The sequence below is a fragment of the Vanessa tameamea genome, chromosome 11, assembly GCF_037043105.1.
Source record: "Vanessa tameamea isolate UH-Manoa-2023 chromosome 11, ilVanTame1 primary haplotype, whole genome shotgun sequence".
NCBI lineage: Eukaryota > Metazoa > Arthropoda > Insecta > Lepidoptera > Nymphalidae > Vanessa > Vanessa tameamea.
This window is the reverse complement of record NC_087319.1, coordinates 6,398,699-6,426,681: the sequence shown is the minus strand read 5'-3', so window position 1 is coordinate 6,426,681 and position 27,983 is coordinate 6,398,699. Positions and strand designations below refer to the sequence as shown.

The following is a 27,983-nucleotide window of genomic DNA, read 5'->3' as shown; positions in this document are numbered from 1 at the left end:
TTGCGAAATGGTGAAATTTAATAATAGTACCAGTACTATTAGTACATAATATCTCTATCTACTGATAGTATCATAGCATGGCAAATATGATAAACAATTTCCAACGAGCTTTTCATTTGCTGGCAAAGGTATATGTACATTGTACATATATTTCAATAGTAAAGTATTCTGGAAAATTAAATGAATTTACAACAATCTCTATATCCATAGAACAGTCTCACCGTCTTACGTGTTACGAGATTATGTGACGTACTTACACTGTGAACCTTTTAAATTGATAAAAAGAAGTGTAATTATTTCAGGGTATCTGCTCTTGCTGCTAATTTTCAAAGTTCACTTTTCGGCGAGGTAGTCTTGCTTTTTACGGTAGTTTATTGCCGGAAATAAAATATTGATATAATAAGTTTGAATATCTCCTATATGTATGTATGTAACTGATATCCTCCTAGACAGTTGGACCGATTTGGATTACATTTTTCGAGTGTGAGATGAGTTCAAATTGGACCCATTGGAATAATAACTATAAATGTGTTTTTTTTTCTAAAATAAAGAATAATGCGTTTCTTAATAATAAACTAAATCAGTTACCATAAAGCAGCTTTATATATTTATTTATTGTTTGCGAAATGAAAAAAAAAACAGTAAGTAAAATTAACTATTTGCAAGATTTTAATAAAACTATCGGAAAGACGATATCGTTTGCACAAATTGCATCCATATTTACGAATTAAAATATTGTTATACTAATATTTTGTCTAAGCATAAGTTTAATTAATACGATTCGAAAGTTATTTTTATTCCTATGCGTTATAATTATTTATAAACAAAATTATGTTATTTTTTCCAGTAATGAAATATCTTTATTGAGGTTGGAAATAAAACTTAATAGGTTCCGAGGGCTATTAAAGTTCAGATCCGTAGCGGACGATAAGTGAGTTTACTTTCCTGCTACTAAGGTTTAATAACGACTTCACATTTCCTTTTACTGCACCACGTAATTAATGTAATGTATAAAATACTGCCAACGATATCGACGCGGAGTTTTTGACCATTTGTTTTGTTCTTCTACGAGCTGATCTGTTGACTGTGCTCAAGAAGTCAGAATTCTAATTTAGAAAGATATTCTTTTTCAAGGAAACGCCGTCGTTACACTTTTTATGTTTCTGCAATACCATTAAGCATTGTTAGTAACGTAGACGTAGGAGACTGTAAATTAAGCGCTTCTTCTTACCAAAAAAAACTGAAGATAAATGGACTGTTTGAGGGTTGTCAAGTGCGAAAATTTATTTGGTATATGTTATCAAATTAAATGAAATATAAAATGATAATTAGTTCGAGACGTTAGTTTTCCCCTGAAGAGAATGGGTAAAAATGTTATGGTTTTTAAAATTTTAAGTTATACCTTACGTTAAAAGTATAAACTTTTCCCTATTTCCAAAAGATATCACGACCTCCATTTGTACTACTACACAACACGTATGTATATAAATAAAAATTTCTTTTTTACATGGTACACGAGGTCAAATGGGTCACTTGATGGCAAGTGATCAACATCGCCCATAGACATTGGTACTATAAGATATATTAACTATCCTTTACATCACAAATGTGCTACCGATTTTTGGATTTAAGATGTTATGTCCCGTATGCCGTAGTTAGGTCATTCATTTTTCAAACCGTAACATTCAAACATTTTTTATGCATTTATTAGGTGGCACTTTAGCATATATTTTGGTTTACTACGCATTAAACTACGCCACAAACTATTAGATATTTTAAAGCAATGTTTTATTATTTGGTGGTGGTTCATAGTGATGTCAAAGTAGCCAGTGTATTTACATCTACAGCAGCCAAACACTGTGCAACGAATTAAAGCGAGAGTCACCGCAACTGAGGTTTATTTGTACACCTATGTATGGATGTAAATTCCTTTCATACTTTATGGAGCAATACGAATATGTTTAAAAGTACATACTTATATGCATTATTTATAATAAAATATTTTTACGTTATGGAAAAAAATCGTTATAAAAGATTCATTTCGTAAGTATATAAAAAAAAACTTTTAAAGCAAAATGTAAATTTTTAATTGTAAAAATTTCATTTTTTTAATTCTGATTTCACTCTTTCATCCGTCCACCATCCATCTATCCTTCTAACCACCTATCTTTGTACTGTCTTATCAACTATTGTCCATCAAATCCACTTGTACTTAAATTAGGCTATGACAACATAAATAAACTACAAAACATTTATCGAATCCACACATTAAAATTATATTAATGATAAAAAAACGTGAGCTTAGTATTTTTTGGTTTCTAGTTATAATATAAATGTAGTAGTTTATTGGTATACAAAGTAACTACTAAGTTTCTGGCCGGTTTTTCTCGGTAGAATCTACTTTCCGAAAATTTACATTTAATTTAACACTGCACCATGAAGATTCAAAAATGCGTTTATGAGCCTACTAGAATAAATAATATTTTTATTTGATTTGATTTAAAGAATGTATTGTTTTATGGTGTATTCTATATAGATTATAAACTAATATGTGGTCAACCATATGGCGAACATCACTCAGAGCCAACCAAAAAAAAATTAAAACAAATTTAACGAGTAACGTGATCATTATTTAGTAAATTTATGTTACGTACTTCTGTAAGAGTTATTTCTATAACACTTACATCAGAGTTAAAGTAAAAACTTGATAAAAAAAAGTATGCCTACAAGCTAATAGCAAAATTTTTATACAAAAACTACTTTTTTAAAAAGAAACAAAATATTACCTTTACATAATATGAGTACGATAACTTATAACACAAACACAATCTCAGTTCCAAAAGAACTTCCATTCTCTGTCGCCTCACCTATAATTTTAATTACAAGGAAATCCTTTATGCAAGTTTTAATAGTGTTATCGTTTAGTTAGAGAAGTTGGAGGCGCTAAGTCTTTCATATAGTATGTTAACTTTCTCACACTAGACTGCATCATTACTTTGGTTTCAGTATATTTTATACGGTGTATACATTAGAGAATATAAAACAATATTTGAATAAGTTTGGTGTAAAAATTTAATTTTCTTGTTTTTGAATTTACACTCAAAGTAATCGGAAGGATGAAATAATTAATATAACTCTCGCTTTTTCGCGTATATTTTTGAGTATAGAGTTACATCATTATTATTTTCACAATAATATTGATTATTTTGAGAGTATCATTAATTAGTAAAGTATTCTCATCTTTAACAAAATGCTGCGCTTATTTTTATTTTGTCGCTATCAATTTTATATAATATACGTTTAAAAAAAAAAAAAAATATATATATATATATAATTATTACTACCAATGTTCGCGCCTGCGATTTCGATTTTAATTTAGATGTATATATAATGCAGATAATTAATTTAATTTTAAATAACATTTTTTGTAATTAAACCTTTTTTTACAACATTTATAAAAAAGAATGTGTCAAGGCGAGTGTGCTGTTTTTTTCTTTTGTTTTTTAATCAATTACTTATGCCAACAAGACAAGTTGTATTAGATGGCAAGAACATCAATATTATACTAGTTTTTAAAGTAAATTTTTGTTTTAATTGAGTTCGGTATCGGTCTCCAGTGTCTAAGTAATAGACAACCAATATTATATATATATTAAAAATTATAGAGTTTTTATTTATGGATTTTCAAGCAGGATTTTCGTAATCAACGAAAATTAATAACTACAGAGTTTCTTATTCGTTATTCGCGGTATAATCGTAATAACGAATCGATACGGAAAATTTAGAAAACGATTAACAAAACAGTATACTCGTGTAAACCGTATAAATTGCGTTCTGTAATTGTTTACTCTAGTATTTTCAACATAATGTTTTGATTTATATGTGTAGAATGCCCTTTAGTAATAATAGCATATTCCCAAAAGGTTTGTAAATAAAGTAAAAATCAAGGTCTGTATCCAATTTCATTTCATCTCAAGAGATTCAAATGTAACTTCAATCGGGTCCACTATCAGATCTCCAATGTAGAGTCGTAGATAAATGTGACCGCTGAAAACCAATCATATAAAAATCCCTAAGGCTCAATGATTCAATAAATAGATTAAAATGTACTCATAAGAATTAAAAAATAAATCACAGTAAAACATTTGATCGCTTATCTAATCAAGGTAATCTTTAAATATATAGTTTGTATATATAATAACAAAATCAGCCTGTAAATTTCCCACTGCTGGGCTAAGGCCTCCTCTCCCGTTGAGGAGGAGGTATGGAGCATATTCCACCACGCTGCTCCAATGCATTGTTGTTTGTTTGAATACGCATGTGGCAGAATTTCGTTGAAAATAGACACATGCAGGCTTCCTCACGATGTTTTCCTTCACCGCCGAGCACGAGATGAATTATAAACAAATTAAGCACATGTAAATTCAGTGGTGCCTGCCTGGGTTTGAACCCGAAATCATCGGTTAAGATGCACGTGTTCTAACCACTGGGCCATCTCGGCTGATTTTGAGCTGATTGCACATATACTTAACACAGACAATCACTATTGTACATTTTTTAGCACTTTTTATTGATCTTGTGAAGTGTGAAGGAAGATATCGTAACGAGTATTCTTAACACTTTTTACTTCAATGGTTGAAAGAAACTCTAATGCTCAACAGCAGCGTAGTGAAATAATGTATAAATATTTTATCTTCAATTTGAGAAACGAAAAGATTACAGGCTCCCTTTGTTATATTTTGTGTTAATCCATCAAAGGATAAGGTACTTTTGTCCTGGAAAACGAAAGAGTTTGATTGAATACAAAATCATCAGTTAAAGAGCCTTTAAATAATATATTATTTCTATTACTTTTTTCTTATAAATCAATTATTTACCTTAAAATTATTTACAATGAAATAAACTGGCTGTTTGTAATTACTCAACTTACAAACAATCAATGAATGCGAAAATTGTAAAATCATGAATATAAAAAATTATCGACTACTAATCAAATAGTCTTTAAAGATTAATTATATGCTTTAAGTACCTTTAGAATATGTAAAATGTAAAGGTGAAGGATTTTTTCATAAATGAAATCATAAAGCCAGGAGCTAAAGTAAAAGTAATTTGATGTTAGCATTTACGTATGTAGTTGTGTGGAAGGAAACAATTTCTTTGCAACCACATTACGTTTTGAGTCCGCAGTCGAATGGTTACGAGCGAGGTGACAATATCTTTACATTTTTTATACAATACGATATTATATTCAATAGCAACACGACTTACCAATTGAAATATAAATCATGTGTTGAAGAATTTTCTTATTTAAAGGTCTTGAGGTGGATGTCTTGTAGCGGCTTTACCACATCACCAATTACAACAGAACTTGTATTTTTATTATAAAATGCTTCAATTTTTATTCTGCTGTAGTTAATGCAGCCCGCACAAGCTTCGTTAGCTTAAATCATGTCTTGAATACAAATAGCACGAATTTCGGTAGGTTAGTAGTGACCAGTATCCTGTTGCCCTTGTATTTACGTCCCAGTATAAATTGTTGAATATTATTCTGATTGATAATTTGGTCTATTAATTTTTAGTTTTAATAATTTATAATAAATAAAAAAAAACATCGATAAGTAAAATTTTAAGCCAATAATGTAATAGACAATAATTATGTCGCTCAATTATGCTACTATCGACTCAAAAGTATATCAAAATTATATGTTTATATTTTTTATTAATTTCGCTATTGAGCTCTATGTATCAGTAGGTACTAAAAGTGTGAATAGATCACTTGAAATCGCGTAGATATCTTGTAGCAATCGTAGTTGAAAGGCACGACGGCGTAGCGTATAATGTTTATCGCTGCTACGTTACACTATTTAATACACAAGTTACACAATTTAGCGTCTATCGTATTATGTAATAATAGAAAACAACACAAACTGAAGAAACAAGATAAAATCAAACCGAGATCTATTTTACAAAGGAGGTGTACGAAGTAATACAGTGTGGCCAACAAGGCATATAAAAATTTAGTAGCAAACATCAACAAACTTCAGTCTGTTAGCAAAAAACGAAGTGTCTTGTTGTCAATACTTCGTGAGCGTTCTCAGTTTATTTATTAGTTATTCCATCTTGTGATGTGACGCGAAAATCTGTTCCAAAGAAAATAAAAGACAATGGAATATATTTTTATAGGTAAATAGGTTTTTGATCACTTCTATACTGTTCTCACATGATATTTCGACTAGAAACATAAAAACTTATGAAAAAAACTAAGTGTAAGCCGAAATTAATTGGTACAAAAAGGTTTACCTTTTTATTACTACCAATTAACTTCCAAGGTTCAAAATAAGCAAAAGTATGTTAGGTGGACAGACTCACCTGAAAAATTGTATCTCAGTAATCCTGCTTATTTGAAATTCACAATATACATTCTGATTTTGCATTTTGTTTTTTATACCGTCAGTATGCTTTTTATCAACGGGGCTCTGTGACACGTGAGAGCACAGAGGATAATAATTGGCTTCCATTAACATTTAGGGTTGAATGGAAGTGAATGATTTATGGCTTTATAAATACTTTTGTATAATTTTTACGAATAAGTAAAAAAATATATATTTTTCTTACCAAAGAAGAATACGTAATGTTATCTGTGATACGTATTGAACTGTCAAACTGACACAATAATTACGTCTCTTTATTTCTTTATTTCTATATCTTGCATAGAAAGAAAAAAAATATAAAAGTCCCTCAATTCTCAATAAATATAACTCGTAGATTTATAAACAGAATGTAAAAGATAAAATAATTCAGAAGCCGGTGTGTGATATATTTAGAATAATCAATAAAGTAATATATAATCAAGTAACGATTATCACCAGGTTACCAAAAAAATATATAAAACTAGGAATCATTAATATATTACAAAGGATTTTTTTACTACCCCGGCAGCCCTACTCGAATACGTATTCGGACGTATTTGTCGTCACCATTGTCACGCAAAATGCGGACCTCAAGTCCTTATTCCTGATGCTCTATTTGCCTTTTGTTTTATAATCTGAACTCAAAATAGTACCGCTCTTATAAATCTTCCTATAAAAATGCTATGTACTATTTAACGTTCAAGTCCACAATAAAATGGTAACAATATAATAATTATGTTGCAATGACACTTTCTCGTATAGACGTGTTTATCATGTACTTCATCTTAATTTATATTCATTTCATTTATCTTATGTTACCATTCTTTCCTGTCTCGGTCGCAGTGGCCAGTCTCAAGAGACCCCAGCCTACACTTACAGAACTACACAGGAAATATAATAGCACATAAGTGTGTGCGAAAATACAGGTGCACTCTATTTCGTCACTCTCATAATCCAGTCGGATGGCAAATCCGAGACGGTTGGAGAGTTTCGGTGCAAGACTTTACGTGCTTTCCGAGGCAAGGGATCACATTTCTAAATTCCAGACTCAAGGGAGAATTTTGACCTGACGTTTGAACCCAAAACCTGTGGCCCTATATATAGCCAATATACCATCAAGGCAGTCAATTATCTACTACATACTAAGCAAACTCAGTACATACTACTGTCTTTGAATACGTAAGTTTAGGTGTCGTGACGTATAAATGTAATCTCTTGTTTTGCATCTCATATCCCACCTCTGCCTCTCGATTGCCCCCTCGCCATTATAGCACGACTCACCCCACCCCTGGCCCGCCTATCTTATAATTTTTCGAATAAATACAATATTCAGAAGGCATTTCGTTTCTTTATTTTGTTTCCTGTCTGAACGCTCACTGAGAGTGTTTTATTGATTATTTCGATTGCCAGAAACGATGTTTTGAATTCATTGCATTTATGTATCACACCGATGATAAATTAAACATAAAAAAGGAAACGCATACCTTCAAAATATTAAAAACAAATACCCCGTTGAAATAAAATATATATCAAAGGAATAATATATTTCATAAAAGGAAGGTTTGAAATAATATCTATAATATCATAAAATTATTAATAAAATAAAAATTACGTAACAATGTACGTGCAAAACATAATATTAAAAGTTGATATCACAATTCATTTTCTATATATATATAATCGTATATAACAACAACATATTAATAACATATATCAAAAGAACAACGAAATCGATGGAGTCGGAAATGTAATTTTCCTTGAAAAATAATTTGTTAACGTCATTTTCTGAATTTCACAAGAACAAATCTAAAGTAATTATTGAGCGTATGTTCTTAGTAACCTAAAGGTGCTTACATTAAATGACATTTTATTGGTGTTCTTTTATAATAAGCTAAAATATAAATATAACAAAACCATAAACAAACGTATTTAGCAAATTAAATCTATTATTGATTTGATGAATGTTCAAAAATTTACTTAACTTTAACCTAACGACACCGTTTTATTAGCTACGGTGAGCTTCGCGTTATATTAAAGATGGAAGTTTCTTTGAAGATGTGATCTCACCTTTATTTAATTTAATAGAAACGGATCATTGATAAAACACGTTCGCAGTAAACTCAATATCGATTCGAGAAAAAATGAAATGTTATTAAGGTGTGATGTTGTAATAAAATTTGCTCTAGTCTTTATAAAATAGCAAAGAAGTGAATGTTTACACGATGAGACCCTATTGGTCTAGTGCCTTTTTTATAAGGCTTTAGTTCCCGAGAAGTTGGATTCAAATCCAGTTTGTACCTATTAATATAATTTAGTTTTTCTGACACAAAATTCTAAGAAGCAAGCCCTGATTTGGATGTTGGAAGTTGGAAGTAAGGTTCATAAGGTGCATGGAGTAGTTTACTAAGGAAACTTAAAACTATAAAAATCTGCGGTTGTGTCGGATTCGCGGTGTCATGGGATTATAAATGTGAGGCAACAGAGAGTACACTTATATACACTCTACTGTACTTTCGTACTTGTATATTAGCTGCATCAAATAAACGTTCGAAATTCGTAAATGCTATTGAATCTATAAAAATCTGAATTCTGTGAGCATAATATTGTTATATATTTAAGAGCTTGTTATATTTATTGAAAACGGTGAAAATACTTTCAGTCTACACTAAAATAAACCGAAAGATTAAAGGAGAAAAGGATTTCTATTTTTATCCAGTTATTTGATTTGTGATTGATTTTATTTCGCAATAAACAAACTAATAAATACAAATATCTACTTATTGCTTTGTATAATAAAAACACGTGATATATCGTTCCAAGAATAGCTACCTCCTCTATGCGACGATATTAAACTTTAAAGTCCCGCGTTCGACAGAGTCGAGTGTACGATAGGCATAAAACTAAAAAATATACGAAAATAGTCCTTACAGTTATACTATAAGAGCGATTTTAAAATATAAATGTAGCACTGTACTCTTGAATACACGATACGCCCTCAAAGAGTTGACTCTACAATTTTTGGTATATTTTCAGTTATTAAACTATATTTTTCATTTTCATTTCATATTCTGATATTGAAATCAGTCAGATAGAAACTGGTCATTTTTTTAAACGTTGAAAAGATTTTACTGATAGTACATTGATGTTCTGTAACGACTCACTTCATATCTCACTTGTGAAATATTGATTCTGACTTACTGTGATATATGCATGTCTTTATACGTTATTATTAAATAATATTATTGTTAAAAATTGTCTAATCAAATAGTGAACTGTTACTAATTCCAGTGTACACAATCTTCTAAACTACATAACTAAAGATTTGAGTGATTTGACCATTTCACTTATACATTACTAAGTTTCCAATTTATCCCTGGAAGTGAGTGTTAAACTTGCCCGAGGGTTATCGTTCAAACTTTTATATGCCAAGACATCCCTTATTCAATTTGGACCTTTAAAAATTATGTATTATATGATTCAATCTATTTATTATCGAAAAGCAGCTGATACTCCAGAGTTACTTACACGTTATATAAAATAGTCTTCCAAAAGTTTCTGGAGCTAAAAGTATTTGATAAAGACCAAGAATAAAATTATAGAAGATTATTTGTCAGTAGAAACGAATGTAAGAATTTTTTTAAAAGAATTGGATTGTGTTTTATTCGTATTCGTAAAGTACGAAAATAATACGTAAATTGATGTAGCTTGTACGCTTCTGCCAAAAATATTTGATATAGTCAATTTTATGACTTTACTAAGGGTGAGTAAACAATATTTTAATAAAGTTGGAAAACAATTTAATCGCTCGTTTTTTGATACAAATATAATTTAATATAAAAAATAAAATTAAAATACGGCCAAATTTATAAAAGTATATTTACAAACAAATTATGAAAATAAATATTACTCGTACCAACGCGTATATTCAACCTCTTGAATAAGTTATGATACAGAACTCCAAATCGCGTTATAATACGTAGGTCCGTAAACAGGAATTTATACGCTTCAACTTTGTTTCGCCTGAGACATGCATAATTAAACACATTGAACTGTTACTCGGGTCAAAATCAAGGTAAACCTAATGCATTGTACTAGTATTTACGTTCAATACATAAGCACTTCAAAAGCCCAGCAAAATATGGATCATAATACCTATAATTTGCTATTTAGTAAACGATAAATTATACCCCGCTAATTATCTTACCGATGAATTATGAAATTGCCAATTTTAAAAACTAACAAGCGTGAATATCCACAAGATTCTTACTATTTACGATTCCAAATTCAAATTCATTTTGAACAAAAGACGACCTATACCTTGTTCATTACAGCTCCTTGAGTCCTGCAGAGGTATACTATAAAGTGATTGGTGATAATTTCATTGCTAGTCAACCGTGACTTGACTAAAATTGCTGCAGACTACTTCTTTTTCACGACAGTATTCCTCCACACACTGCAAAACTGACTGTCTCAAACTACAGAAGTAACAACTGCAAACTCTCCGTCACCCAGCGTACTCACTGGAGCTTTAGCCAACTTATTTCTATTATTTCGAAATTTGGATAACTCTTTATACCGAAAAAATTTACATCTGGTGAGATGCCTTTAAAAAGTTTATCAAATCCCATCCCCAGGATTTCTTCTAACCGAGGTACAATTGAGCTTCCATTAAAATAGCAGAAGTGTATGAACAATAATAGCCAAAACATCGAATAATGTATATAAAACAGCAATTTCATATATATAGATCAAATATATTGACGTATGACCAGTTATTGTACTATTTTACTGCGTATTTCGGGACAGCCAAATACTGTCAGGATAGGTATGTTTTTAATATATTAAATAACTTGAATGACATTTTCATCTATTCTATTTTAAAATGTCCCTGCTATTTATTTATTTCGTCAACAATATCTAAATGGCTGCGCTGAAGTCGCTTTGAAATGTACTAAGTATTTCAATTGAATTTTCGAATGTCCGTTCCAGCTCTTTTCAAGATTATTCGATTTAGAATAACAACTACAGAGGTGAAAATCCAACGCATACTTACTCATTTTTTGTTATAATGATATAAATATACTAAAGTAAATCATGCATGTGTCAGAGAGTAGCAAATATAAGAGATTGACGTGATTACGTATAAATCCAAGGTCATAATATAACTTGCATCAGTTGATATACTATGTACATTACCGACACTAAAGTTATGTGCAGGCCCTCTCGGGTGGTTCCACCCTCTCATCAGTTATTCTAACGCCAAACATCAATAGTTTGTAATGTAAATTGTTCGTAACAATATTATAACATCAATAGTTTCATTAATGAAATGGCGTCTGGTTTAAAGTGTGAGTTAGTATTACAAGAATAGACACATAACATATTATAAGATCAGCTAGGTTGGCCGCAAATTGACAGATTATTTGGTAATGTGTTAACATTTTAGACCAGTGAACAATTTTTTTATCATATAATTAAAATTTGTAAATAAACATCAAATATATAAAAAAAATCGCGTTCAAATAAATAAGAAATAGAGTTTTCAAGAAAATATGCTATTTTTTAAATTCAGCCTTAAAACAACTTTGGCAATAAATCAGATCAAGAACGGTTTATTCGTATAAGTCAGATTATCCTAGTAACCTCTGGCATCTAATAAGAATTATTACTAAAACATAGTAGTAAATCCGTGCCGTAAATATTTTAATATCAATATATTCTGTTGTGTGTTTATGATAGCTGCCGTGTGATTATACTTCTGCGTTTCAGTCCAACGATCTCCACACTAGCAGTACTTCCTAATTTTTTAGTTATTTATATCTATCATTTTAAAATAATTGAATACTTTATCATAAAAATGAGCTAGTATTAGTATTTATGTTAATAATATTATTATTACTTACTCTGGTATTTTAAGCCAAGATGGTTGGGATTGAGTTTTGTTCATAACTTCGGAAAATTTTCGTAAAACACATCTTGCTATAAATTATGGTTATTTGGTAATAATTACTGATATTATTCCAAGAGCTTAACCTCTAGTTGCGATGAAACGGTTTTTTCACAAAAATGTTTCATTGTTTGATGACAATATTCTGTATCGATATACGCTGCAGAATAAAAGTTCAAAATCACATCACGCCATAAGAATAAGGCTTTTATGGATTTTGCTGATAAGTTGCTTCAACTTGGATATAGATAATTTGACAAGATTTAAAAGTTATAACATTTTAAAATTATGAAGAAGTGATTTGTTTCAAATATACAATAAATAAAAAATAAAATAAAATATAATGTGTCGTATATTTGTGTATGTAGTGTGGGTCTCTAATAATTTTCCAAATGTAATCGAACTAGAAATTAGAGTTAATAATAATATTGTATATAACTTTATATTTTAACAAACTTAAATTTAATAAAAAATAACACTTACAATTGTTAAATTTTACTTTTCTTATTTTACATAAATATAATTTTTATCATTATTTTGGGGTCCTCTATCTTGTGGACGACTTGGGGCTGTATGGATTGGATTGGCCTGGCCTTTCCTTAAATTAGTTTAAATTGGCCCTCCCTTAATTCAGAACCTGTCTGATACAAATATTGAATTGCATGTTTTAAACTAAATAGGTAGTACATTTACATATTAGTTTCATAGACAAAGGTAACATCTTAATCATAATGATGTTCTCCTGACCCATTTTGTCCATGGCAGCCATTTTTAAATGATACTATTACAGTTTACAAGTGTGTGCGCGCAATCACTATTTCCTAGACATCATAATCCGTGGGAAAGCAAATCTGAATTAAAAACCAAGACTAAAATACCAACTCATTATCACTAAATATTACAAAAAACTTCTTTCTTTCGACAGCAGAATAGCTCTTATAGTATAAATCCGTTATAACGACTTCTTCTTTCTTCTCATCCAATATACCTTAAATATTTAGAGATTTTCCTTAAAATAATCTAATAATTTCTGAAAATGACAAAAAGTTATATAAAAGGAATTTATATTTTATTTTCATTAAGTATTTAATTAAAGTTAGTATAGATCAATCTTGATACTTACGTCATAAATATAATTTAATATATTACATTAATTATCCGCTATAGATATTATTTAAAATTATAATTACTCCTGTCATTGATTTTAACAAGACGACTAAAATGTTATCAGGGCACTGAACCGTAGCAATAAAGGTTATACTATAAATAAATTATATTGGCAGCATAACTTGAGATTAATTTTATTAACAGAGTTCTCGGTTTTGTATACAAAATAATAGTAAAAAACTTCTTACAATTATATTATATATCGATTTCTCGGTATGGGGTAATATAAATATATTTTTATTTATAAAATTTAGGTAGACTGGAAATGGGACTGATTTCTATGACCTACGAAAAGTCGTAGATTCATTTGTGCCCCTGAGGCTGATGTCGTTCCCATTCCTAGAACAAGCTTTACGCTTCATTGAAAGGGAAAATAAAATAGTATAATACAAATATGTAGCTACATATTTATTAGTTAAAGCCAGACTATCAACCACCTCTTGTCACGTCCTCAAAGCTCCGTTGTTAATAAATGTTGTCGAAACAATTTATATTCGTGAAATTAATAATTTCTTAAATACATACTGAAATTAGAAATTCCTGCACTAAGTATTTTAGTTGAGGAATTTATATTATTAGCGACACAGATTACAGTGACTGAAGCTTAAACTTTGTATTCCAGATTAAAGAATTTGCTATGTGGTTTCTGGCATGGAAGCTAGATTAGACCAAGTCCAACTGTGATTTAGAGCCACTGCAACCGGAGGTGATGTAACAACTAACTAATTGAAACAGTTGTATAAACGTACCAATCAGTACCATTAACTTTAAGAATGTCAATAATTCATCAGGCGAGGTACCGAACCACTAGTAAAAAAAATCTTCAAAAGGAATTTCAGCCTGTCGGTTGTAAATATTTTTACGTTGCATTATGTTAAAACACAGTTTTTTGCACGAGAAATCTTCGAAAGATATAGAGATCGTGGCCCCCCACGATGGTGTTAAGGGATTCTCAATTGCTAAAACCCATGCAATGGGTTAGATTAGAGTTTAGCCCGAATTTAAGTCCTATGTATTACTTTAAACTAAGTTGTTGTAATACAAATAATACTTTTAGGTTATTACACCATTTTAATATATTGAGATTTTAACGCCCCACCACCTGTTAATTTTTGCGGCTTAAAATCTTTTTCCATTATCAGCTTTCTGATTGACGTTGTACGTTAATTATTTCAACGTACTCAAACAAAACAGGTCTGTACACTTCAATATTGATTTTCTGCTTTAACGTATTATCCGTATGCAAATAAAACTTTAAAATTTTTCATCGGAATATTGTAAGAGATTCGAAATAGCCAAGTGGCTAGAACACGTGACTCTTAAGTAAACATTGCGACTTTAGGCCCAGACAGCACATCTGAATTTTTATGTACTTTATTCATCTTAAAATCGTGGAGATATCTGATGTCTCATGAATATCTACCGCATTTGTGATGATGATGATGATCATATTCTCCTAACCAAATTAGCCGCAGCGGCTGACACTGAACATATAATAGAGCAGTATTGTGTGCGCAATAACAGGTGTGTTCTAGTTCATATAATCTGATGGGATGGCAAATCCGACACATTTGGAGGAGTTAAGTTTCGAAGCACGGCAGTTTAACCACTTTCAAGTTCCAGACTTCGGGTTGCTACAGAGAATATTCGATTGACAGAAGTACCCAATAAATTTTATATCAGCTTGACCTGGGGTTAGAACCCTCAGAATCGAAGGTCTTATCGTGCCACTAGACCCACGAGGCAGCCATGTGTATCCACTGAACCGCAACAACAGAGCCGATAAATAAACTCTTAACCTTCTCCAAAGGGCAGGAGGCCGATGCTTAGCAGTGAGATATCAACAAGGTGATATTTGATAATCATTTTATTATATTGTATAAATGTAATATTTATTGTATTTTATTGTAAATTCATTTCATTAATTCCATGACAAATATAGACCATAAAATTCATACTTAATTGATTATTCTAAATTTAGATTTAATTTAATACGCTGTAGTATTATATTAATTAATATCGTCGTATAAATTGCTGCAAAAATCGAGCGAAGACAGATGAACACTTTGGTCACGGGGTCACAGTGTCGATACTCTAACGTCCGTCGACCCTCTTCAGATGTAGGTCAGATTTCCAATATTGAGTATGTTAGAGGCTCAATTTATAATAAAAGGTTAAAAAACAAAAAATAAGAATATAACAAAATCGAAAACATATTTAATGTCAGTTGACAACACTAGGGAGTAGATTGTAGACTTTTAAATCGGCATTTAAATTGAATTAAATATAAATTTAGCAGCGATTCCACTGACAAGTGAAGATTCGGAAAAATACGAGACAGTTTGTTGTGTATTGAGAGCACAAGAGACATAATTTCTTTGTTCCCAAGGTTGCAGGCGCATTGGCGATGTAAGGAATGGTAAATATTTCTTACCATCTGGCGGTTCATTTGCCCGTCCTCCTATATCACATAAATCAAAAATTACTTTTACTTTTGGCAGGAACTTTTGTTGAATTTGCAACACATACAAAATATATCATTACGTATATAATAACTTTTTTTGGACCTTGGAGTAGGAGTGTAAAAAGCTTTATTAAAAGTATAATACCTCGCCTTATTGACATCACCAGTGACAGGAGGGCTGGTTCATTTTTGAGGATCCGTATTTCGATACAAAAAGGGAGATGCTGCTAGTATTCTTGCCACCATTCCACGTAGTTATGATTTATACAGTAACTATTTATAATTATTTGTATATAGTTAAGGACTTAGGATATCTTAATAGTTCTTATGTAAATACGTTTTAATTTATCCTGTAAAATTGATTTATACAATATTACAACTTACATATACTTTATATACTATACAATAGGAACATAAAACACACACTTGACAATTCAATGGCCTGACGGAGCGCAGCGACATATATAATATCGAATACTAAAACCTTCTCCGAAACGTGCTAAATCTTCTTGTATGAGTTTCAATGTATATTGGTTTAGTAGGAAATCTTTACAAAAAAACGTTTCCTCGTTTATTAATTGCACATTTTATATCTTATTATACGATTGTCGCTCTTCTTGTCTATATTGTCTATACGAATAGACCAACATTTTTTTATATTTCAGAAGAATTTATCCAGACGCTTTATATTCAACCAAATAACTATACCTACATATTTGAAGTCTGTAATGCATTTTGACGTGTTAATATTATTATCAGTCTACAATTTAGGTAGATTTAAATATGATTGAAGTCATATTCTGCTAGCTTACTTTGCGTCTATATTTAGCCATATAAACAGTAGCAAAAAATCAATACAATATGAATTCAATTAAACATAAAAAACACTTTTATATGTTGTTGAATTTTAATCAACTACCAATTTGAATAAACAAAACTTAGGGGAAGTTTTATCGAAATGGTTTGATACGTTATTAACGAAAACATACAAATGCTCTTATAATCAAAAACCTTTATATGCGTGTATTATGTATATGAGATGTGAGTATGTGTGTTATGTATATCCGAGCGTGTATGTTTTATATAATATCAGTGAAAGATTATTTCCGAACTTAACAACACATAACACAAGTAAAAGTCATATTTGAAAATGAAAATATTATCTTAATTTTTCCTCTCGTGTATATTATAAACTTGGAGGAGCTGTTAAACAGTTTTCTAAGAAAGTCGAAGGTTTAAAGTTTTTATAAGTTTCTAAGTAGACTCGGAAACTAGTCAAGCGTTCTAGAGCATTATTCGAGAATGTTTTCATTGAAAACTTCGGGAGAAAATACGAAATATTTATATAACGGTGCAGAATTTATTGGATATACTTTATGATGTTATAAAATGATAAAGAGGAGAGACAAGTTCAGTTATTTATATACATGTAAAAAGATTTTTAAAAATTTAATTTAATTTAATTAGGTGTGAGGGAAAACGTAAGGAATTTAAAAAACAGTAATAGTCTTGATGTTAAAATCAATAGCTCGGACTTAAAACTTAATTTTATGGTAAGCTAAATATTTATATATTTTTTTTCATAAAAAGTGTGTTGCGTATACGAATCGACCAGCACAAAAAATATTATTTTCAAATTTAGAAAAATTATGTTATGATGAGGTGATTATGATTGGGCTACCAAAAATTTAAAGACTAGCAAATAAAAACTTCATTAACAATTATAAATAAGTACCTATAAATTATTTAATTAAATACGTTATGACTTTGAAATGGTAGACTAACCTGATAATTAATAATAAAAAATGATTTAAAATTATTTAGGTTTAAATAAGGTACTTACTACATAAACGTTTTTATTGAAATACAATCATACAAAGATTTTTTTGGGTCAGTATCTTTCTTGGGCGTATGTAAATGAATCCATCAAATTTTTATCACAATCAAAACACACAGGGGGGCAAACATACAAACATTAATAATTATTTTTATAAAATACACTACTATTACCATTTGACGCAATAGTTGTCAGTGCAATGACGATTTGAAGTACTTGTTCGCTCGCCAGCCTATACCCGTACAATAAATAACAATTTAAAAAAAATATATATTTATGATTTAATTTATCAATGTTTGTAATAAATAGACGCGTTCTGTAATCTCGTTGAGTGTCGTCACTTGACAATGATTGATGTTTCGTGCCATGACCCATTCCACCTCATTTAGTCTCAGAAGATTTTTTGTATAAAAAAATTCGCAAGGGATCTAAAATTTGCGATATATTTTTACATTAACTTTAGTACTAGAATGACCTAGAACATAAGCCAGTGCCTTATCTTCAGTGGAATGTTAAATAAATATAAATATGATTTGTCTATTGACATTCGATTTATCTAAGTCGATTAAGGCGTCTAGTCTAAACAATAAACATAACTCTAAATAATAATAATGTAAATAAGCGCTTCAAAATAGAAATAGGCATATCTAAATAAATGTAAATAAAATAAACCTCAGCACTCATATTTCAACTTTTCAACCCACAACCCTTCAACTTAAGGTTCAATATTGTGCATTTTGTTAGACACAAGTCCAATAAAGCATTTCTCTTAACATTACTTGGCACTTCAAAGTTACTTACGTCTAACATTTTCACTATCTTTTATCGTATTTCCTTTAATACTTGTACGTTTTGAGAAAAGTTTCAAAACATAAGAAAATGAGAAAGACCTGGTTTCTTTTAAACGTCTTAAAGGACGTAATGAACTGGCATGATACTTTTAGTTAATATCTTACGACAGAGTAAAAACTCACGTAAAATATGCCTTTATTTGAAGTAAGAACAAACCACTACAAACCAACAAACACAACAAACCACAAAAGGATACATTTTTATTCCCTCTAAATTAGTAAAATTGAGGATGTCTTGATCTCCAATTGTTCCAATTTTTTATTTTTGTGGATTATGTACAAATTCCTTGATTTGGAATTGTATTGTGTGATTAAAAAGTGAGAAAATGTAATCATTTTAGGAGATTTTGGAAATCCCACAGATAATGGTAGAAAAATAGTAGGAGCCCAAGCAGTATTCCTTTAGTTTGTCATTTATATAAATGTAAACACAAATATTTAGGCTGTACCGTGAGAATTACTTTGTTCCGTGTGAAGGTTTTTTGGGCTGTGTATTGGCATTTTTAAGCATAAAGAGATGTAGGCCATAGTCCACAACGCAATGCAGGTTAATGGCAGTAACATTTACTGAGACGAATTAACAGTACATAACGAAGGAGGTACGTGCCGTAGGATCAAACTTTTGCGTTGCAGTCAACCGATCTTCGACTCAACACTATCACTGGTGTTTAATAAATTATTTTTTTTTACTAATTATGAAATATGCAAAACACTACTTTTCATTTTAATAATACCATTACAATTATTTAAACATTTTCTACAGTTTAAAAATGAATTACTATTATTAAAAAATAACGACACTTTAACATAATTTCGACGGCGATTGATTTTTATCAAAAAACAAAATTTTTATTAGGTGCATTGTACATTTATAAATTAAAATACACCAACTGCATCCAATGATTACCAAATATCACAAGTAAGTTCCTCTGATTTCTGTGAGTTACCTTATTGTGATTTTAAACACCTTATTCTCGAGGCAAATTAATGAATATTTACATTACGAACGACGTTTAATCATATTGTATCATTACGTAGTAATGATATCAAGCTAATGTCCAGTTCCATAACTAGAGTAGAGTATATGTGCCAAAGTTGACATAATATTTATATTTGCCTGTAAGAATATAATAATAGTGTTTTTAGGGTTCCGTAGCCAAAAGGCAAAAAACGGAACCCTTATAGATTCGTCATGTCTGTCTGTCTGTCTGTTTTTCCGTCCTATGTCACAGCAACTAAAGAAACTATAAGAACTATACTGTTGAAACTTGGTAAGTAGATGTATTCTGTGAACCGCATTAAGATTTTCGCAAAAAATAGAAAAAAAAGCAATAAATTTGGGGTTCCAAATACTTAGAACTGAAACTCAAATTTTTTTTTCATCGAACCCATTCGTTTGAGTTATCTATGGATAGGTCTTCAAAAATGATAATGAGGTTTCTAATATCATTTCTAAACAGAATAGTTTGCGCTAGAGACACTTTCAAAGTGGTAAAATGTTTGTCCCCCCCGTAACTTCTAAAGTAAGAAAATGATAAAACTAAAAATAATATATGATATACATTATCATGCAAACTTCCATCCAAAATTTGATAATTTTATTTTACATAAATATTGTTATTTGCTGCTACGGAACCCTTCATGGGCGAGTCCGACTCGCACTTGGCCGCTTTTTTATTATTACAGCAATTAACATTATGTATAAGAGTATTTAGAAAAGAAGTCTTGGTTATCATTGAATGTAATAAATATATTCATATATAGGCATAGAAAAAAAAAGTACCCTTATCTCCTCTGTATGTCAACATTATTTTTTTGTTTCGAAACTATTGACGAACATGTTATGTATAAAAAATAGCTTTCGGCATTTCTATTCCATATAAACTTAATATTCTTCACTTCATACTCCTTTGTCTGCGTTATTTTCGTAAAAGTTTTGTTTCACTTATTCAAATTTATGAGCTTATTAATTATGACAAAAACACTTATAATTATAATAATCTAATTGAAACATTTAATAGTCAATTAATATAAATAATAAATAAATATAAATAAATATAATTAAGCACACAATCTCTGGGATTCCAGATTTCTTAATTCAGACTGTATAGACTTGATTACGTTTATACTACCAATGACAACACACGTCATGTCAAAGATGAAAATCAATTATCATTTTGTTTAAATTTGATTTTTTTTATAGCAGTAGTGACAAAGGTATCGCCCAGTTGAGCCTCAATTTAATTATTAAAATAATAAAAACAATTTAATTAAAACATTTTAGACAAAAACACTTATAATTATAATAATCTAATTGAAACATTTAATAGTCAATTAATATAAATAATAAATAAATATAAATAAATATAATTAAGCACACAATCTCTGGGATTCCAGATTTCTTAATTCAGACTGTATAGACTTGATTACGTTTATACTACCAATGACAACACACGTCATGTCAAAGATGAAAATCAATTATCATTTTGTTTAAATTTGATTTTTTTTATAGCAGTAGTGACAAAGGTATCGCCCAGTTGAGCCTCAATTTAATTATTAAAATAATAAAAACAATTTAATTAAAACATTTTATTAGCCAATCAATTTCAATTTAAACACAATCACATCACTTAGTTAAGCACAATATCTTTGGGTTTCAAGGTTTCTTATTTCAGACTGTATAGACTTGAGCACTGCATCTAATTCTTCAATAGTCGTGCTGTTCTTTCTCGACATCAACCATTTCTGATGACCACGTAATGAACATTTATGGAATAACATATAATCATCGTTCACTTTCGTATATACTCTTGCCTCATAACTGTCTTCCGAGAAAAAAACGGATTCTGGATCGTATATGAGAAATTTCACTTGGTTATGGCCCATTATCATACTTTTATAATTTCCATTATGTCGGTCCAATAAGATTGGATTATCATCAAAGGAATATGGGTTCTTCGATTTGTAAGCGTCCACATATCTCTGGACATCAGAAGGCGACGCCTTCGTCATCACTGTCTTAGTACATGAACTTGAAGGCACCAAGTTCAAGAAAATTGCAAATTTGTAAACATCATACCAAGTTCCAATTAGAAAATTGTTGTCAAAAGGCTCAGAATATCTATTAATGCACGCTTGCTCCACCTCAGTCAAAGCGATCACGTTTCCAAATATCGCTAATACAAGTATTAAAGACAAGAAACAAGCCATCCTCAATTTCACAGTAAATACTTGATTCTCAATATAATCTTACTGTTGGCACCCTTATATTTATAGTCGCAATCATGATAAGCAAGAATTTATTGCTGAGTAATTACGTAATATATTAGTCTAAGTTGATAATAATGACCATACAAGCTATTAGTCTCGACTTTGTGCGGGCAAAATAAGTATTTGTAGTACGATTTTTTAATATGAGAGCCGAGATGGCCCAGTGGTTAGAACGCGTGCATTTTAACCGATGATTTCGGGTTCAAACCCAGGCAGGCACCACTGAATTTTCATGTGCTTAATTTGTGTTTATAATTCATTTCGTGCACGGCGATGAAGGAAAACATCGTGAGGAAACCTGCATGTGTCTAATTTCAACGAAATTCTGCCACATGTGTATTCCACTTACCCGCATTGGAGCAGCGTGGTGGAATATGCTCCAAATCTTCTCCTCAAAGGGAGAGGAGGCCTTAGCCCAGCAGTGGGAAATTGACAGGCTGCTAATGTAAAAAAATGTAAAATGAAGTAAGGTATCCCAACTACGATGGACGACCCGATGCATTGCGTGAAAAGTTTTTAACGACCTATAAATTTGTTAAATAAAAAATTTGTAGACTTGTTGTAGGCGTGAATCAAATGTCATCAAGGCAAGATATTCTATCTTTTTCCCTAATGGAATGGGGGGTATAACAAACATGCACACCATTTAATCCTTCAGACTTGGACCTGAATACATATGTACATAACATGTGGAATGTGGGTGCTTACTGACGGATTGTTAAACGATGTACAATGATATGATATGATGAGGCACATATGTATTTTTTGTACATAACGAAGCATATCTCATCGATGATGTTATCCCTCAAGTATATACCCATCACCAGTGTTCACTTTTTCCACCATTCTCATGCCTAGTTAAGGCATGGCTCAACGGCTTTACGTCCTTTTTAAGTATGGTAATGTGAACACTGCCATATTCCAAACTTTTTTGTTTTAATAAAAAATGCAATAATTTATTTATTGACCCTACTGCGGCTCTATAAGCTAACTGCTAGACTTCTAATAATGGTACAGGATCACATTGGTATCTGTTCCGCTCCTTAGAGTCATATCGTTATGGAAAATAGCTTTTAGCCTTATAAACGGAAAAAATATTTTGTTGAATTGAATTGTTGCTGGCTATTATAAACTTTATAAATTAAGAACATTACTAAAAATTAAAAGAAATTTGTATATAGATTTTATTTATTTTTATCAAAATAATTACTGATTATTTATTAATTAATCACTTAATAGCAGCTGAATTATTTTTAATTTGCTCTGATATAAATTATGTAACATATGAATTATATTTTTTTGATAAAAATCTACAATTTAATGATTTCGATATTTGTTAATCGGTTTTTAGATTGATCGTCCTTTCGTCAAACTCAAAGTCAACAAAATATTTTGTGACATATACCAGCTGTCATTTGTAAATACAGTATTTTTTTTACGATTTTTTTTTCAAGTTTATTCGGCAAATGACCCACCGAACGGTAACGGTATTACCATACCAATATTTACCGTCCCTTAAGTTGTCAATGCTTCACGAACTAAGATGTTATGTATGTAGTTACACAGGCTCACCTATCCTTCGAAACACATCAATACTAAGTATAGTAGTAGAGTATTAGTACTGTTAGTTACCCAGATGGGTTTATACAAAGTTCTATCAACAAGTAAACAAAATAAACAACAATGTCACATTCCTCGAGAGAATCAACGCGTATGCCAAATTTCATCAATCAAACAATCCATCCAAACTTTTAAAGGTTATTGAAGGAGAAATATTTAAACAAATATTTCACACTCACGAGATCAGTGAGGTTGAATAATTACGTAATTGCTGTTTTTCAAATTTCACAGTATGCGAGCTGCCGCTGGTGCTCATAATTGAAATAATAAACAAATTAAAAAGGATCGTGATTGCATAAGTATCCCTTACCGGTTTATGCAAACTGGTCTGGATAGGCCTGATGATATTACCGGTTCGTTTATTTATGTTTGTGGTAGAATTAAAACAAGGCTTTTTATGTCATATAGGTAGGCGGACTGGTAAGTAGGACATCTGATGATAAGTAGTCATCACTGTGGCACTCTTATAACTCTATCAGAAAGTTTTTTTTATTCGATCAATAGCTTCTATGTGAATATACCTAAAAAGGAAGTTATATTGATGAATTCATATTTACTTAAGATAAAGTAAAAAATTGATTTCTATACACAATCAAATGTAATTTGTCATCGACATAATCTAATTAAAATCAACTAAATATATACATATATATCCTTCTTACATCAATTTCACTCAAATTTCGATTTTAAATTATTTTTTCGGCTTTCTTAATCATTTTAAATAGTCTTAAGACAAGCAAATACAACTACATACATAATATAAAATTAATATCTTGTAATTAATGTAATTAACATACATGCAATGTTGTAGTGCTTCTATGGATGCGCGCCTCTGAATGTAACAATGAAGTGGAGAACCTGGTTGCGTATATGGCTTTCTGTATTTGTACGTCCCCCAGGGAGATTCGAGCTCGGTATGCATTTGTAAGGATTTAACAACTGAAATATCGTATATAGTAGGTCCCCTTGAGGCGATGAATCGGGGACGGATTTTGAGTTAGCACGAATCTTTATGTTCTGCACTTAAAACTATGCAATAGATAGTCGAAGAAGTTAATTATTATTCAGATAATCTTCAATATGTCTTATTAGTTGGAAATTTAAAGTACATTTCTGTTTACCGGTAACAATAAAATTTAGTGGATAGTAACCAAAATTTCCACAGCTTATTGATCAAAAAGACTAACATATTTTGTTAAATTTAAAAGATTCAAATACTTGAAGCACAACTGAACGTGCAAGCAAAATCAAAATCAAGTAAAATCAAAACAATCTTTATTCAAATAGGCTCATAAAAGCACTTCTGAATCGTCATGTTACAATGTTGAATTAAATTTAAAGCTACCACCGATTCGGCAAATATATTCTACTGAGAAGAACCGGCAAGTAACTCAGTAGTTACTCTTTTCCAACATTTTAATTACAGACTATGTCAGTGAACAACAATTATTTTTTTATATATCCTACTTAGAAGTGAATAAACACTATGTACACACTTTTATCTTTAAGATAATATAAGCGTGAGTTAAAACTATCATGATCCAATAGGATGGCAAATCTTTAGATTCCTTGTTATTGCAGTTAACACAATATCGATTTCTTAAACCGTCTACGCACTGCTGTCGATTGGCCTGAAATTTCATCAAATCACCCGTAAGTAAGACCGTCTTGCAAAAATTACCCGTGTATTTACATTACATTACATTAGCAGCCTGTAAATTTCCCACTGCTGGGCTAAGGCCTCCTCTCCCTTTGAGGAGAAGGTTTGGAGCATATTCTACCATGCTGCGGGTTGGTGAATACACATGTGGCAGAATTTCGTTGAAATTAGACACATGCAGGTTTCCTCACGATGTTGTCCTTCACCGCCGAGCACGAGATGAATTATAAACATAAATTAAGCACATGAAAATTCAGTGGTGCCTGCCTGGGTTTGAACCCGAAGTCATCGGTTAAAATGCACGCGTTCTAACCACTGGGCCATCTCGGCTCAAGGCTAGTGTTCCAGTGTATTTATTAATAATTAAATATTATATCAGATATGTATCAAATCAACAAACATATGGAATAAATTCGAAAAATAAATGCGTTTGTGTTCCATACTATATACAGTTACATTCGTGTATAATTGAGCCTGTGGAAACCATCGTTTGTGATTCTGTGGAAATGAGTTTTTGGCAAACAACTGTGATATGAATCGCAAAAAAGTTCCTACGAGGGACGAAAAGGTTTTGTTAAAAATGGCGGGTACAGCAAGAGTTAAGCCGATTGTTTGGATAACAAGAGTATTTTTCTCGCTTTACGAATGAAGCTGTTACTGGCGGATTTAGTAATAGGGACGTACTTAAATCGAATTCCTAATTTAATCATCTAATTCCATTCCTCGTTCATAATTAATACACTTACACTTAATACTCTAAATAGACAATATTTTAAGTTGTGTATAAAAACATTTGTTCATCAATATGTATAAGTATTTTAATACGATAACTATATAATATAAAGTATAATCATGATTATTTTAAAAGTTTTAAAAATGTATACGTAACCTGTTTCTTTTTCTGAATTGTATTTAAGATATTTATGAAGCCCTTATCCATCCTAGGTAAATCCTTTCTACTGCCACAAACCCGTATTAAATGTACACCAATAAATATAAATCTGCAAAATATTACAAAAAAAAATCAAATATATTTTTCCTTATGTTATATAATCTATCATATCTTGTCTATATCAATAGACTTTTTATCATAAACATTATTAAATAAAAAAGTAAATGCAATAATTCAGCAAAATCACAAGTAATAGTATATAATAATCATAATCACCCAGAATAGATCATACTATCATTTTAACCCCGAATAAATTACATAGAATAGAAAAAAACAACAATATCTTTATACCTAACTCAAATTTATATTGATTAAATCATTAGCTATATTTTATTATTCGATATCGATTCTTTAGGGTTCGTACATCACTAGTTAAAATAAATGAGCTTGTTTAACCCGTTACACGTAAAACGTACGTATTTTTTGTGTTTAAGTGAATATTTGTTACGTTTTATTGAATGTACTATTTCTTTTGATACCGACCTCGTGTATTCGCCTTTCTTTATTTTAAGATCCATTTATTTTTAATTTAAAGATTAAAATAAATCGTTCCTGTCTAAAATCACGTAATATTTCTTCCTTAAAAATGTATTAATTCCTTGTTATTATGAAAGTATTGGACTAAATATGATGTTAAAATGGAAATATTTTTTCATTCCAATTAGAATTATTAACTTTTTTTATATATCCATATACTCGTAATAAGTTTTGTATATATTTTTTTTTATAACGATGGAACGTATTTGATTTATCATTTAAAGAAATTCATTCTATTTTTTTAAAACTGCTGTTCTAATATTTAAATAATAAATCTTTAAATTAAGTAGTTTATTTATTTTTTGTTAAATCAGTATTATTATTGCTCTCAAATATTCTTGCCGTGACAAAAAATGTTAACAATATTCTCTAATTTTATTTGACATTTACTTATTAATAGTGTAAGAATAAAATAAAAATGGCTTTGTGTTTTTTATAACATTGACGAAAGCAGATTACAGTTTCATATGAAATCAACAATAGCACGAAACTGCTAATTACGTAATGATTGACACATCTATTATCCCTATTACCTCATTATCGGATAATCACGAGACACGCGTCTGTGACGGGGCAGTTTGGGGATAAACTATAGAATTTAGGGAAACTTGAATGGGACAGCGTATGCCTTTTTTTGGTGTTTTTGTCAAATCTCTACAACGCCGGATTAACGATAATTGTAAGGACTGAGGAGTAAGGAATTTGTATTGAATATAAAAATTATTAATTTTGATACATTTTTTTTTAAATATGAATTTAATGAATTTATAGTCATGATCTAATTTTTTATACATTATAAATAATTTATAAAAAAATACTATGAACTAATACTTCTTCTCGCTAACCTTAATTATAAAGTATATTATAATTTCTCCAAAACTCGTTATACTATACAAATAGGGGGATATTTCTGTTTAAAAAAAATAAAATTAATATAACTGTTATAAAGCATAGTTTGTCCGGTGCGACATTTCGTTTCATTATTTTATAACAAATTTTAATATTAATTTAAATGTTTATAATCTTTATCACACAAATAAAGTTCACAATTAACATTTAAATATACAGAAAAACAATTGTTAATAATAATAAAAAAAGGTTTATTATAAATTTACACAGGGCCAATTGAATAGTGTGTTAGTATTAATTTTATAAAACAAATTAAAGACATATTAAATCAACTACTAGTTCCTTTAAAATATACATCAACGCATATCTTCATGGAACTTAATTAATAAAATTACGGATTATTAAATTATATAATAGCG

The 27,983-nt window shown here is 30.2% G+C and overlaps 2 protein-coding genes across 2 annotated transcripts in view; one reads left to right on the top strand and one right to left on the bottom strand.

Annotated features, from left to right (window-relative positions):
• Positions 1-27,983, top strand: part of LOC113395166 (uncharacterized) — a 399,509-nt gene that overhangs the window by 272,963 nt on the left and 98,563 nt on the right. The gene's annotated exons all lie outside the window — the stretch shown is intronic.
• LOC113400821 (uncharacterized) lies at positions 21,296-21,901 on the bottom strand. Its single transcript, XM_026640491.2, has one exon. The coding sequence runs from the start codon at positions 21,884-21,886 to the stop codon at positions 21,311-21,313; it is 576 nt and encodes a 191-aa protein (XP_026496276.2). The 5' UTR covers positions 21,887-21,901; the 3' UTR covers positions 21,296-21,310.